The 13,148-nt window shown below is 35.4% G+C and overlaps 1 protein-coding gene across 3 annotated transcripts; it reads left to right on the top strand.

Annotated features, from left to right (window-relative positions):
• Positions 1-1,066: 1,066 nt before the first annotated feature.
• Positions 1,067-7,555, top strand: LOC149846303 (mitochondrial uncoupling protein 1-like). Of its 3 annotated transcripts, XM_089997932.1 has the most exons (8): positions 1,067-1,177; positions 4,627-4,691; positions 4,785-5,021; positions 5,137-5,186; positions 5,797-5,846; positions 5,970-6,134; positions 6,284-6,321; positions 6,615-6,832. In XM_089997932.1, exons 1-5 carry the CDS (start codon positions 1,069-1,071, stop codon positions 5,801-5,803), a joined length of 468 nt encoding a protein of 155 aa, XP_089854058.1. In that variant the 5' UTR covers positions 1,067-1,068; the 3' UTR covers positions 5,804-5,846; positions 5,970-6,134; positions 6,284-6,321; positions 6,615-6,832. The 3 variants fall into 3 exon arrangements, with proteins under 3 accessions (XP_089854058.1, XP_089854059.1, XP_089854057.1); XM_089997933.1 differs by lacking the exon at positions 6,615-6,832 and adding an exon at positions 7,071-7,555 and having other exon boundaries at positions 5,970-6,321; XM_089997931.1 differs by having other exon boundaries at positions 5,970-6,321.
• Positions 7,556-13,148: the final 5,593 nt, after the last annotated feature.

Here is a 13,148-nt window from a genome sequence, read left to right as displayed (position 1 = left end):
ATTTTTTTTACATTGATAACCAATAGATTTCAATATAATTCAAAGACTTATTTAAGTTTTATCTCTTCACCAACGACTGTGCCTCCAACCAAAATTTTTTGGCTCCACCATTGATCCGAATAATTGGATCGTCCTTCAAGACCATAGCATTGTCCCCGAGACCCGAGGTCTGCCCACCCAACGAAAAACTCCTGGCTCCGCCACTGAGGAGAAGCTAGTGCACTTGGCATCCTTGTATAACTGGTAGGTAGGGATGGCAGTGGACCGGGGGAAAGCGGGGCCTCGCCACGTTTGGACTGGGGATGAAGGGTATGAAATGGGGATGGAAGTACCCTTTTCCCTGCCCCGCCACGCCACAATCCCTGCCACTTTTCCCTGCCTCATCCCCGTCCCGCCCCGCCTCATCCCGTTTGAACCAGGGATGGAAGACATGAAATGGGGATGAAGGCAGGGGTGGAAGTTAAAATCCATTCCGGCCGGGGATGGAGGTTTTAATCTTGAGGCGGGGCGGGGGTGGAGACCTTGTTCCCCGCCCCGCCCCACTGCCATCCCTACTGCCACTGGTAGGGGTCTGCCTAACCCCAGTTTGCCTTTAAAAAAAGAAAAAAGCCAAGCAAGTCGTCATAATTGGCATGTCCACGTGGCAAAAAGTGTCAAGGAAAAAAAATGCAACAAAAAACATTGATGATAATGGGAGGACTTTTCAGGTGGCAAAAGCGCAGTAGAAAGCCTTGTTTGTCATCAGCTATAATCGGGCGTTCTGCAACCACTTATTGTATAAGAGAAACTGAACAAAAAGGACCCTGATCCTCCAAAGGATCTATCTTGATCCTAGCCGTCCAATTAATAGATCTAGAAGGACAGATGTAGTCCAGATCGTGAGAGTATGGACTAATGTAGCAGTTTGTTGGATGACTAAGATTGATTGTAGTTTGATCCTATCCGTCCAACTGATAAATCCAAACGGCTAAACGTAGTCCACAGTCCACAACTACATCCAGGTGAGTATGGACTGATGTAGCAGTTGGTTGGAGGATGCATCCCATCGTATGCCAGATGATGGGATCCATGTTTCTGGGATTTCAAAGGGCGGAAAGCCCTCTCTCTCACTCTCAGAGGCAAAGGGTGAACGCGAGAACAATGGTGAGTTCATCTACAGAAAGCCCCTCGACCTCAGGTATTTCCACCACACTTTACTGTTTGCCTCCTTTTCTCTTCGTTTGAGCATCTCTCCCATGAGTTTTTTCCATCTTAATGGAGGGTGATGTAGTTGGGATTATTCAGATTGATGTATATATGCGTAGATTCCATTGGATTAATGATGTTGGTACTCCGTAAAAATCATCGTTTGATCCAAATTCAAGATACCCATATGATAGTATTCGCCTTTCTGCGACTTTTCCAGGTGGTGGAATGTTGTATTCCTGCTCGGTAGTTCCTCTAAATCTCGCATTTTTCTAGTGAATGTTTTGTTGGGATCTTCTTTTTCTTTTCTTTTTGTTGGGGAATTTGGACGCGGGTCCTTCTAATTCAGAGGATTGGGATAAGTAGGGAAATGGAATTGCTGCTTATCCCACTTTTTCTGGACAAGTGATCGTATCCAAATATTCCAAACACCCCTTAAAAGTTTTGATTTTATTAAGATCAACGTGGATTGGGACGTACTAATTGGATTCTCAAGATTTTCCACAATTATCAGGAATGACAGGAAATGATCAAAACCAATAGCGGCTTTCTTTTCGAGAACAGATCAGGCGATCTGTCAAATCACTTTAAGAAAGTGAGTTGACATCTTCACCGTCCATTGCTTCATCCCACAAGGACCTCATGGTCCTTGTGTACATTGTGGACGGTGAGGATGCCAGATCACTTGATCTGCTCTCTTTCTTTTCCCCCGATAAGTATCGACAGCAACTGGTTGAATGAAACTGTCTTCCAGTTCTGTTTGGATCAAATTGCCAAAGTCTTGGAATTGGCCTTAGATAGAAGTAGCTATAAGCCTATAACATGCTACCTTGCATCACTGTTGGGTGTTGGCATTTCTCCATGTTGATTTTAAGGCCATGTGGGTGATGGCATGTTGAGTTCTATCTCTAATTATAGTACTTGTATTACCAAAAATATGGGATTGGGAAGGAAAATTAACTAGATGGATCTGTAACTCATATCAACACCTTCTCTGTCATTGGCTGCAATTGTATTCTTATTTCCCATTCCTAATAGCATTTTTTCGGGTTTCAGATCCTCCTTCCAGAACTTGAACCTTCACTTAATTGGTCCGTGTTAAGACACCATTGGCCTGTAGCACCAGACAGCATGGTTTCCTTCTTTGTAGTGTTTGCATTCATCACTTTCATAGTCTTTTCACTTAGGCCTGGATGTCTGGCGAGGTGGCAGTGACGGGCCAGACTTCTCCCCCAAATTTCGGGCTTGAGTCAGCTTAGCTCCAGCAAGATGCAAGTTCTTTCTAATGGGTGTGGCATGTGGTTGGCCTGAATGCATTTAGAACCAGGCCCACTTTTGAGCCCTGTTCTGAACACGGCCAAGCCTAGGCACAAGTGGATATGGCTGTTTTGAGCCTAGCTCATGCCTTGTTTCCCTGAGGGTTGCATCCCAAAGTGGCCATTTTTTGAGAATTTTCCTCCATCTCCTAAGGTTTACATCACTACAGCTCCTGGATTCTTCCACTTATTTTCATTTTCTCCTTTCAGTACACTGTGAGTCCACATGGGCACTGGCTCATTTGACATTGATGTCTTTGATGATGTTTGAACAAAAGGAGCAGATTCATTCTCACTCAACTATGTGTGCACTGTGTCACAGATATCAGCGGTGTTTTGAAAATGTTGCAATATCAACATGATATTGTGAAAAGGGACTAAATAGGTAAAATATCATGACATTTTTATGACATAGGAAATTTGAACACATTGCAATATCTGATAATTGTGATATTATCGCGATATTTTCAGCTCATTTTCAGCTCATTTTTACTTTATAGTTTTTTTTCTAAATTTTAAACATTGTTTTTCTTCTTTACTTTTTTTTCTATGTTAAAAGATTTTGTACCTTTATTTGCATTTATTTAAAAAGATAGTGTAAATCTATTCTTTTCTTATTTATTGTGTTACTTCTTATTATTCTTCAAATTTGATAGTATCTTGAGATCTTGCCTTGTTGAGAAAATATAAATGAGAGTGATATATGTGGTTATGGTACATAGGTACAATTTTTGGTGGAAATTGAAGATAAGAATTTAAAGATATACAAAAACATACGTAAGGAACTGTCTTATTACCTATGACTTACATCTAGCTTTTATTTCGTGTGTGCATGTATGCACGCATGCATGTGTCAATGCATATGTAGCTTTTGATTAAAAGTATCTTATCTCTTATAAAACTAACCCAAGATTGTCACAACCTGGCATTCTTTGATCCTGGTCTTTCTTTATCAGCAAAAAGCAAGAGAAGAAAAGAAAAAGGAAAATCTATTACTTGATCTACAACTAAGTTAGATTGTCCTGTCACTGAATGCTATTATCTCTTTATCGGTTTCTTAGTGACTATTTTTATGTTCTGTTGTTAATGATGTGTTTAATGTGTTAAAATTTCATGATGAAAAATCAATTCATTTAAAAATGTAATCTCTGTGTTTCCTCTTTCAAGTTTTCACATGAAACATGAAAGCATAAGTCCTTTTCAGTCATTGTCGTATGTTGCTTATCACTTCTCAACAAGTGGAATTACAGTTGCTACAGCAACTGGCTTTACTCATCCTCTAGGTTTGTAATCCCAGTTTTATGAGATCTTTTACTTTGATGTTTTCAGTAAAATGCTCGGGTTGCAGAATTTCACACGCAACTGTGTTCTATATGGCAGTGTAATTGTTGTATAAGGTTTCATAGAGACTCTCTCTCTCAACATACATGCACGCACACATTCACATGCAATCATGCTCATCAACGTCTATGTCTTCTAGGAAGGCTATGAACATGCGCAACTTGGACTGGATGTTGCAACCAAACTTGAAGTTTATCAGCTTAAAAGTTTTCTTTTTCCACAAATTTACATATAAAAGTGGTTGGGCTTGGTTAAAAGGACCTCAAACTGGATCCGTGTCACTTGGATCATATCAAACATCCTGATATTCTACCTGATGCATCAGGTGAAAGCACATTTAGATTGACTATCACTTGGTGGCAAAAAAAGATGCAGCAGAAGAAATGGGAATGGAAATTAAAAAATAAGTAGCATATATTCATATAAATGGGTTAGTGTGATGTTTACATTAGTATTTAGAAGACTAAGTTCTACATGTTTGAGCATCCTGTGCAACTTGAGGTCTCAGACTCATAGATCATAAACAAATACAAATGGGTTTGTTAGATGTATTCGTTGATAGCCAGAATGTTTATACCAAAATGACCTTTCTATCTATGTGCATCAGAAGAACCCCTCTTATCATTAGATACTGTAGACTAATTAAGGAATTTGTTCCATATTTTGCTGCAGAATTCATTTTAAGTGTCACATTGGAACATCTGATAATTCAAGTACCGTACACAAGTTTCAAGTTTTAGCTGTTTGCAATGCCTTATTGTAAATATTCTTGTTTCATCTGCAGATGTTCTTAAAGTCAGACTACAAATGCAGCTTGTTGGCCAAAGAGGGCCCTTAGATCATGGAATGGTAGCTCTTAAACTTGCTGTTTTGCTGCTTTTGCATTGATATTGTACAACCATACTAGTGAAAATCCTTCTGAAATTGGTCGCTAAATTGCAGGGAAAAGTTTTTGCACAAATGCTAAGGGCAGAAGGTCTCAGAGCATTATATTTGGGGCTTGGTCCTGCGTTGACAAGATCAGTTCTTTATGGGGGCCTGCGGTTAGGCTTGTATGAACCGTGCAAGTATGTCTGTGACTTGTCATTTGGATCCACAAACATTTTGGTAAAACTTGCAACTGGAGCCTTCTCTGGCACCATTGCAGCTGCATTGATGAATCCAGCTGAAGTCCTAAAGGTTTGTAAATTTGCTGTAAACAATGCATTTTTCCCAAATGTAGTTCTGCAGCATTTTGTTATTTTTTGACATTGGACTAAGAGGTTGCATTCTTATGTCATGCTGTATGGCAAAGTGGTTCTATTATTCAGGTGCGACTGCAAATGAATACAAATGCGGGTGGAGGTAATTCTTTCAAATTATTGCAAAAAATCTTGTCAGAAGAAGGCATAACTAGGGATGGCAATGGACTGGGGGGAAACGGAGCCCCGCCTCGCCCTGTTTGGACCGGGGATGGAGGACATGAAACGGGGATGGACTTACGCGTTCCCCTCCCCATCCCGATCCCTGTTAGTAAAATAATTAAATAACCTTTCGACGGTTCGACCTCCTTCTTTAGGGATGGCAGTGGACCAGGGGAAAATGGGCCCCTGCTCCCCCTCGCCCATTTGGACTGGGGATGGAGGACATGAAACGGGAACGGAGGTTAAAATCAAAACCCGTGCGGGGATGGAGGGCAGAATTTTGAGACGGGGCGGGGGTGGAGACCTTGTCCCCTGCACCTGCCCTGGTCCACTGCCATCCCTAGGCATAACAGCTCTCTGGATGGGAGTTGGCCCTGCAATGGCCGGAGCTGCTGCTCTGACAGCATCACAGCTTGCAACATAGGACGGAAGCAAGCAGGTTCCATTTTCTGGATGGCTATTTATAGTACTCTAGAATCTTAGTACCCTACATCTATTCATCAGTTACCTTGTAGTGTGAGTTTGATATGCATTCCTCATTTCTAATGCAGGTCTTAACCAAGTGGACTAGTCTCAAGGAGGGAATTCAACTACATTTCATGTACAGTGGAACTGCTATAACTGTAGCCTAGTTTGTTCTGTAATTGTCAAAATTGTCAACATTGATGCTTTTAAATAGTAAGTTTGAGCCAAGCTAAATGGCTTATTTGGGATTTTCTTTCAGAGAAAACTAACTGCAATCTGTGAACCTTGAAGTTCAAGTGCCATAGCAGGAACCATGGGGACCCTAGTGACTACACCTATAGACATGATCAAAACCTGTCTAATGATGCAAAGAGAGTCTAATGAAGTTGTAATCTACAGGAATGGATTCCATTGCGCCTATCAGGTGTAGTTGTGAGAATTTCATGCACATCATTATAATAGTAATCTACTCAAAAGAGTTATGCTCTTGTTTAAACACAGCCCTTTAATCATGCACTCTTTTTCTAGCTTATTAATGATTTTGAAGTTTTCTTTTCATTTTTGCTCTTTCAGGTAATACGTATGGAAGGCTGCCTGGCTCTTTACAAAGGGTGAGCACTCTCTGCTTTCAAGTTTATGTCATGTATTGCTGATGGTGACTTATTTATATTACTCAATGTTCTTGATTATATTAGTGTATTGGTATTCTCGTGTTTCTATCAATTAAAAAATGCAGCTGCATTAAGGAGTAAGGTTTTCCAGGCCAATATAAACTATTCCCCCCTAATAAGCCCACTGTTCAGAGTTCTGACAACTATGGGGTCTTACCTCTAATGACTGCGAAGTTGTTTCATGTTTTGATTCTATTCGATTAGATTTTGATGCTCAAGGATATTTTTGTTAGGGGAGTTGCAATCTTTGCAAGATTAGGCCCACAAATGACAATCACATTTCTCGTCTGCGAGAAGCCACAGGAACTTGCTGGAATGAAAGCTATCTGATCATTCACTTCCATTTCAACAGTTGTAATTCATTTCCATGTAGTGGTTGACATTTTTTTTTTGCCTTTGAAATTGTTGTTTGTATGCTGAGAACTGTGGAGCTCTGAATTTATTCATTGAAGATTTAAAATTAGTTCTATAGTTCAATCCCATCCTACTATAAAATTCTCAACATGGAAAACGTTGCAGACTTGGCTATATTTGCCCTGCTCACCTGATTGTCTGCAATGTGATGTAGAACTGTGCACGTTCATAATGTGGCGCCTAAACCAGTATAACCTGATAAAAATACCAAGTGAGCCTTGATGTAATTCCATGATATATTGATGTGTAAAAATGCATTTACCTTTTGCATCCAGATTTACATGGTATGTGAGTAAAAAACAAAAAAATTTGAAGACAGAAGGGAAAGACAAAAGTGCTAGGATGATGCAAGGGTGAAAAAAACTTGAAGACAAAGAGGAGAAAGACAAAAGTGTTGGGCTGAAGCAAAGGACAATGGCTCAGTAAGTGGTCCTTCATTTTGGCATGGACAAGAACAAGAAGCAACTTGTGAGTATTTCTTATTACATAAAAATGGTGCTTATGGTGAGCACTCCAAAACCATAAAAATACATAGCTCAGTTGAAGGGCATGATGGCTTGTCATGTCTTTTTTGTTTAATTATGCTTAGTTGGGCATGATGTGTATGTTGTCAGCTCTCTTAATGCATTAGTTGAAGGGCATATTGGCTTATAAGAAACCCAAAAAAGGTAGAAAGAAAAGAAGTCTAAGGGCATAATGACTTATAAGAAACCCAAAAAAGGTTGAAAGAAAAGAAGTCTTAAGGGCATATTGACTTGTGCCCTACACTCCTACGGTCTAGTGTGCCTAGTTTTGCTTAGTTGTGCATGATATGAAAATGCAATACAATCTATGTTGTGGACCAAGGATGTCAATGAACTGGATTTTATCCTACACCTGACTGAATTCCATTTCGTTTAGTTGCATTTGCTAAGCTAAAACAATATCCGATTATAACTAGATGCAGATATGCTTTTGATTTTTTGTTACCAATCCAAGAAATATTCAAAATTGATGGATATCCGAATCTGTTTACATGTAAAAAAATGGATCTAGTATGAGCTTGTCACTGTCCAAGTCCGAATCAAAATTCAAATTTATTTAGCAGACATCTGATTAGTCGAATATGGTTTTGCCCATATCCGATCTGAATCTTAACTGTTACATCCCTAGGCCCAACCTTTGGCAATTGAAGACCCTCAATGATGCAAATGGGTCAGGGCAAAATACATGGATCTTAGGTGCAATTTGAGGAGGGGGTGGGGGAGGGTAGGGATACCAATGATCCCGGTCCGGAGCAGCTAAATACATAAGGATTCAGATCAATATTGGATCTGGAACAGCAAAAAATTGCAAAACCTTCAATAGATCCGACCCATTTGCATCCCTATAGGAGGAGGTTGGGTTAGACGTTTGTGGATAAAAGATCCTAGGATCTCAGATCACATTGGATATGAGGTTGGAGGCAATCAAACACGCCCTTGTATTCAGAGGCAGGCTTACTACACAAATGGTAATTGGTTATTTGGGTGTGAAAACCAAACCCAATTTATTGACACCAAATATCATAAACATCGGTATCATGATTTTTTATCAAAGGAAACCTTGTGATAAATTAAAAAATTTGGTTTTTGGACCAATGCCAAGAACAATGGCAACATATATATATTTTTTTTAAAATATAAAAGAATACATAAAAATTTAGATAAAAACATAAAATATCAGAACGTAAAAAGTGTTAATGTCACGATAATATGAAAATAAAATCATGTTAGTTTTTCAAAATATCACCAATATTTGTGACTATGTTCTGCTACCAAGTTTGCGAACCTTATTCCGAATCCAGTAGGCTGGTCCAGGTCAGGACTAAGGATCCATCATTAGCGGGTTCGGGTCCGATCCTTACTTCCGTCACGCACGTCTGATGCCTTGGGCGTCGATGATGACGTCACGTGAAACCGCTGGAATTAGTAAAGGGTCTTGTCAGGCGACAGTCTGGATGGTGGGCCCCAGCGCGGGGACGATATAGTTGTGCACAATGACGAAAACTTCCCCAACTTTTCAAGAAAAGGCGTATATATCTCTTTCTCTTTGCTCCCAAAATACCCTTGAAACCCGTTGGTGCTGAGATCTCTTCCGGACGCTGTTAATTACTAAAATACCCTTACGAAAGAAATGCCATAACTCATAATCGTTAAGATTTTTTCAGTTAAGCTCCTGTGGATTAAAAAAATTTCATAAATGCCACTGCTATTTTTAAAATAAGCAGGGACGAAAGGTTCCGAATTGGGAATGGATCAGAACCATATTTTTGGATGCAAGTATTAGAAATTGAATCAAAATCAGATCCTGAACATCTGTTAGAGGTGATTTGTGAAAGTTATCAAGTTAACAGGAGGCCATGAGTTCTAAATAAGATTTATTTTGGAAATAAGATATGGCGATACGACAATGTCTTTTATGTAAGAGTTTAATCAATCAAAACCTATTTTTTATTTTTTAATATACAAAAATATACTTTTACTAATATATTACTAAAAAATATTAAAATAATATATGTAAGAATCGTGTCACCCAAGACATGCATATGCGAAGGGAGTGTCTATTGTGCTAGTCAAACTAACCCAAATTTAAGGCTTGGTTAGTTTCATTCCCATGTAAATGAAAGAGTTTACATGAGATGGGAAAAACAATCCTACCAACTCAGTCTTTCCACGTGAAAGCTTTCATAAGGGGGGGAGGTATGAAAGTATTGTGGCATAGAAAGTGATAGGCGGTGAGAAAAATTGAGGCTCACTTGTGCCAACTTGATACTTTTTTACCATGATTTACCACGATGATTTGATGTTTGTTTCATTCATGGTGGAAAAAGATTACGTCAAATTTCCAACTCAACACTTTCTCACTTAAGTTGCTTGAAACAAACTCGTTGTTTTTTCAAAGGCAGCAATAATTTTCAAAAAATGGCACATGGAGCCAAGAATTTAAACTAGGGTCGGCATAAATGCACAATAAAAAAGAAAAATAATTTCTATGATAATAAACTAAGGAACTATAGGGTATCATATTCATAAAGAGCAACTTTAGTTGAAACTAAACAACTTGTTTTTAATAATAAATAAAATGATTTAAGAACCACAGAGTACCATAATAATATGCACATATACTTCAAAATTTAACTTTCTTTGATATAAAAATAAAAAAGTACTTTTCATGAATAATGCAATTTGAGCTCAAGTTTCAACCTTGAAATGCATTTAGCAAGATGTAACAAAAGAACATAAACATTTTACAAATAAATAACCAATTGATTTGTTAATCTTTCTAAAATCTACAAAGGACATTATAAATATTTTATAAATAATTAAAAAAAGTACAAACCACTCAAAATACAGAGAACCATAAAATACATGCTAATTGAAACAAAAAAATAAATATATGTTAATTTTAAAAAATCTAAAATTCTCATCTATTCTAATTAAAAAAAGATAAAAACTCTAAACCTAAATGTTAATTGAAACTTTAATTCTTACATCATTAATTATGCATTTAGGCTATTCAAGCATTTAGAATCATGTTTAATGTTAATTAAAAAAATACAAAATTACTTAAATTAAATATTCATCTTATTTAAAAACAAAATAAAAAATTTAAATTCTAATAAAAATATAAAAAAATCTAAAACTTAATTAAATATTTAAGTTATTTAAAATAAATAAATAAAAACCTTAATCCTAACAAACATCATTCATATATTTCATACATAAACTAATTGAAATAAAAAATAACAAAACCCTTAAATTCCTAATTAAATTAAACATGTGGATCATGTATAATGTTGACTAAAAAATATAAAATTAATTAATTAATATTTATCTCATTAAAAAGTTAAATACTAATTAAAAAAACACTAACAGTGCTAAACCTAAATGCTAATCAAACCTCTAATTCTTATATCATCAGTTATGCATTCAGGCTATTCAAGCATGTAGAATCATCTTTAATGTTAATTAAAAAATACAAATTTATCTAAATTAAATATTAATTTTATCTAAAAAATAAAATCTAAATAATATTAAAAAAATACCAAAAACTCTAAAGCTTAATTAAATATTCATGCTATTTAAAAAAAAAAACTCAATCCTAGCAAAGATCATTAATATTTTTTATACATATACTAATTAAAACAAAAAATAACAAAACCCTCAAATTTCTAACTAAAATAAAACATATGGATCATGTATAATGTTGATTAAAAAAATATAAAAATAACTAATTAATATCAATTTCATTAAAAACCTAAATGTTAATAAAAAAACACACAAAGCCTTAAATGCTAATTAAAACTCTAATTCTTACATCATCAATTATGCATTTATGTCGTACACACAAGAGAGAAAGAAAGAGTAGACCTCATCTTGTGCACACTACAGAAGTTGTTGTGGGGCCCGACTTGTCGTTGTTTGTTGTGAGAAAGGGCAAAGGCGTAGGTCGAGAGAGAATCAAGAGAGAAAGAGAGCAGGGCTGCAGGGACATAAGAGTTGCAAAAGAGAGAGAGAGAGAGAGAGTTTTGGAATTAATTGAGAAAAAACAAAAATCAGCTAAATTTATTTATAATTAAGAAAAATGGTAATCAAATGAATAACAATATTTTTTAAACTAAAAATTGAAATAAGAGTTTTGGAATTAAAACTAATTGAATTTTAACTAAACAAGACTTTAATTCTAACTTATTCAGCTAATTAAAAATCTAAGCAATTAATCTACCAAATTCAAGAAAAAAACTAATTAATTAACTAAAACTAATTGAAACGTTGATTGATTTGATGAAATATCACAAAGAACATGATTTAATTAGGAATAAACTAACCAAAAACAAAACATTAACATGTAATAACAAGATCTAGCAACTGAAGACTAAAAAGACTTAAAACGATTATAGAAATCTAGCTAGCTAAAAAAATGAATAATAATAATAAAAATAAAAATATCAAAATTACAAGAATATGATTTGAGGGAACTTAACCTAAATCTAACATGAACCAAATTAAAAATTATTAAAATTTTAGAATTACTCTATGTTGTATCTATCGATTTGAATAAAATAATATTATTCTACACTAAAATAAAAAAATGGTTAAAATATTTTAATCTATTTTATTTTATTTTCTTTTTAGATTTTCAAATGATAAAAATGAAACTCAACTAAACTATATATGCATTGAATAAACAAAACTATATGCAATGATATGATGTATGCATTCTATAAAAGAAATAAAACTAATATAACTACGAAGAGAAGTAGCAAACCTCACGATTTACCTTCGATAGAGGGGTTGAGAAGAGGAACATGGTCTTACCTTTGAGTTGCACGTGCCTCCATCGAGGGGGTAAAAAGAATCGACACTAGAAAAAAGTTAGAAGCAAGAAGAAAACAAAGGAGAAAGGAAGAAAATGAGGGAGAACGAGAAGGAGGAGGAAGAGAAGAGGCCTGCATTTTCTCAGAAAAAAAAACATGTTTTATAGCTAAAAAAATTCTATTTAAACTCTAAATTAGGTCAGAAAATGTATTTTCTAAAAAGGCCCAATTAATTTTTAGAATTTTAAAAATGGTACCTCTAGAAAAACATGTTTTCAAGAAAGGTATACTTCTAAATAGATTAAAATTAGTTAATACACTTATAATCTAATTAGACTACACATTAGAAAATTTTAAACTAACTAAAACTCAAAAAAATGCAAGGAAAGGTTTAAATATACAGTTTTTCCTTTATTTTCAATTTAAAGCAATTTATCAAAAATGCTGATAAGAATGAGTTTTTAATATAATTTTTTGATGAATCATGCATAAAAATGAATGAATAAAATACAAAACTTATGCACGACCAAACGATCAATGAAAAAAAAAAACTTGTATTGAAAACTCTTTATTGGCGTACTAAAAGCTCCATTAAAAATCCCACTAAAGGTCTGGGACCTTTAATGGCTTTTTTAGTAGGCCACTAAAGATCTTTTTTAAAAAATGCCCTCAGCTTTTAGTGGTGCACTGAAAGCGCGATTAAAGGTGAGACCTTTAGCGAGACTTTTACTGACATTTTTAGTATGTCACTAAAGGTCTTTTTGGCTAAAAAATTAAGTGATTTTTTGCATTTTTTTTTATGCCAATGGTCTATCAATGCACGTTATGGATGGTCAGCACGTTTTAACTTTGATTCAGCAACAATGTGGTACGATCCCATACATATATATATATATATATATATATATATATATATATATATATATATATATATATATACACTCGAATGTCAAAACAACTTAATCTCTTGATGGTGGTCAACTTTTGGTTTTGTATAATGGTTACAAGCTGGAAC

The sequence above is a fragment of the Nuphar pumila genome, chromosome 2 (assembly GCF_984573655.1).
Source record: "Nuphar pumila chromosome 2, dmNupPumi1.hap1.1, whole genome shotgun sequence".
Classification (NCBI taxonomy): domain Eukaryota; kingdom Viridiplantae; phylum Streptophyta; class Magnoliopsida; order Nymphaeales; family Nymphaeaceae; genus Nuphar; species Nuphar pumila.
The sequence above is the reverse complement of the archived record's forward strand: the minus strand, read 5'-3'. Positions and strand labels throughout refer to the sequence as shown.

Bases quoted from the DNA above. Each gene is read 5' to 3' on its own strand.
- LOC149846303 (XM_089997933.1), top strand. From the start codon at position 1,069: ATGTTTCTGGGATTTCAAAGGGCGGAAAGCCCTCTCTCTCACTCTCAG. The intron at 4,692-4,784 runs GTAGCTCTTAAA...GCTAAATTGCAG, and splicing joins GGCCCTTAGATCATGGAATG to GGAAAAGTTTTTGCACAAAT. The intron at 5,022-5,136 runs GTTTGTAAATTT...TGTATGGCAAAG, and splicing joins ATCCAGCTGAAGTCCTAAAG to TGGTTCTATTATTCAGGTGC.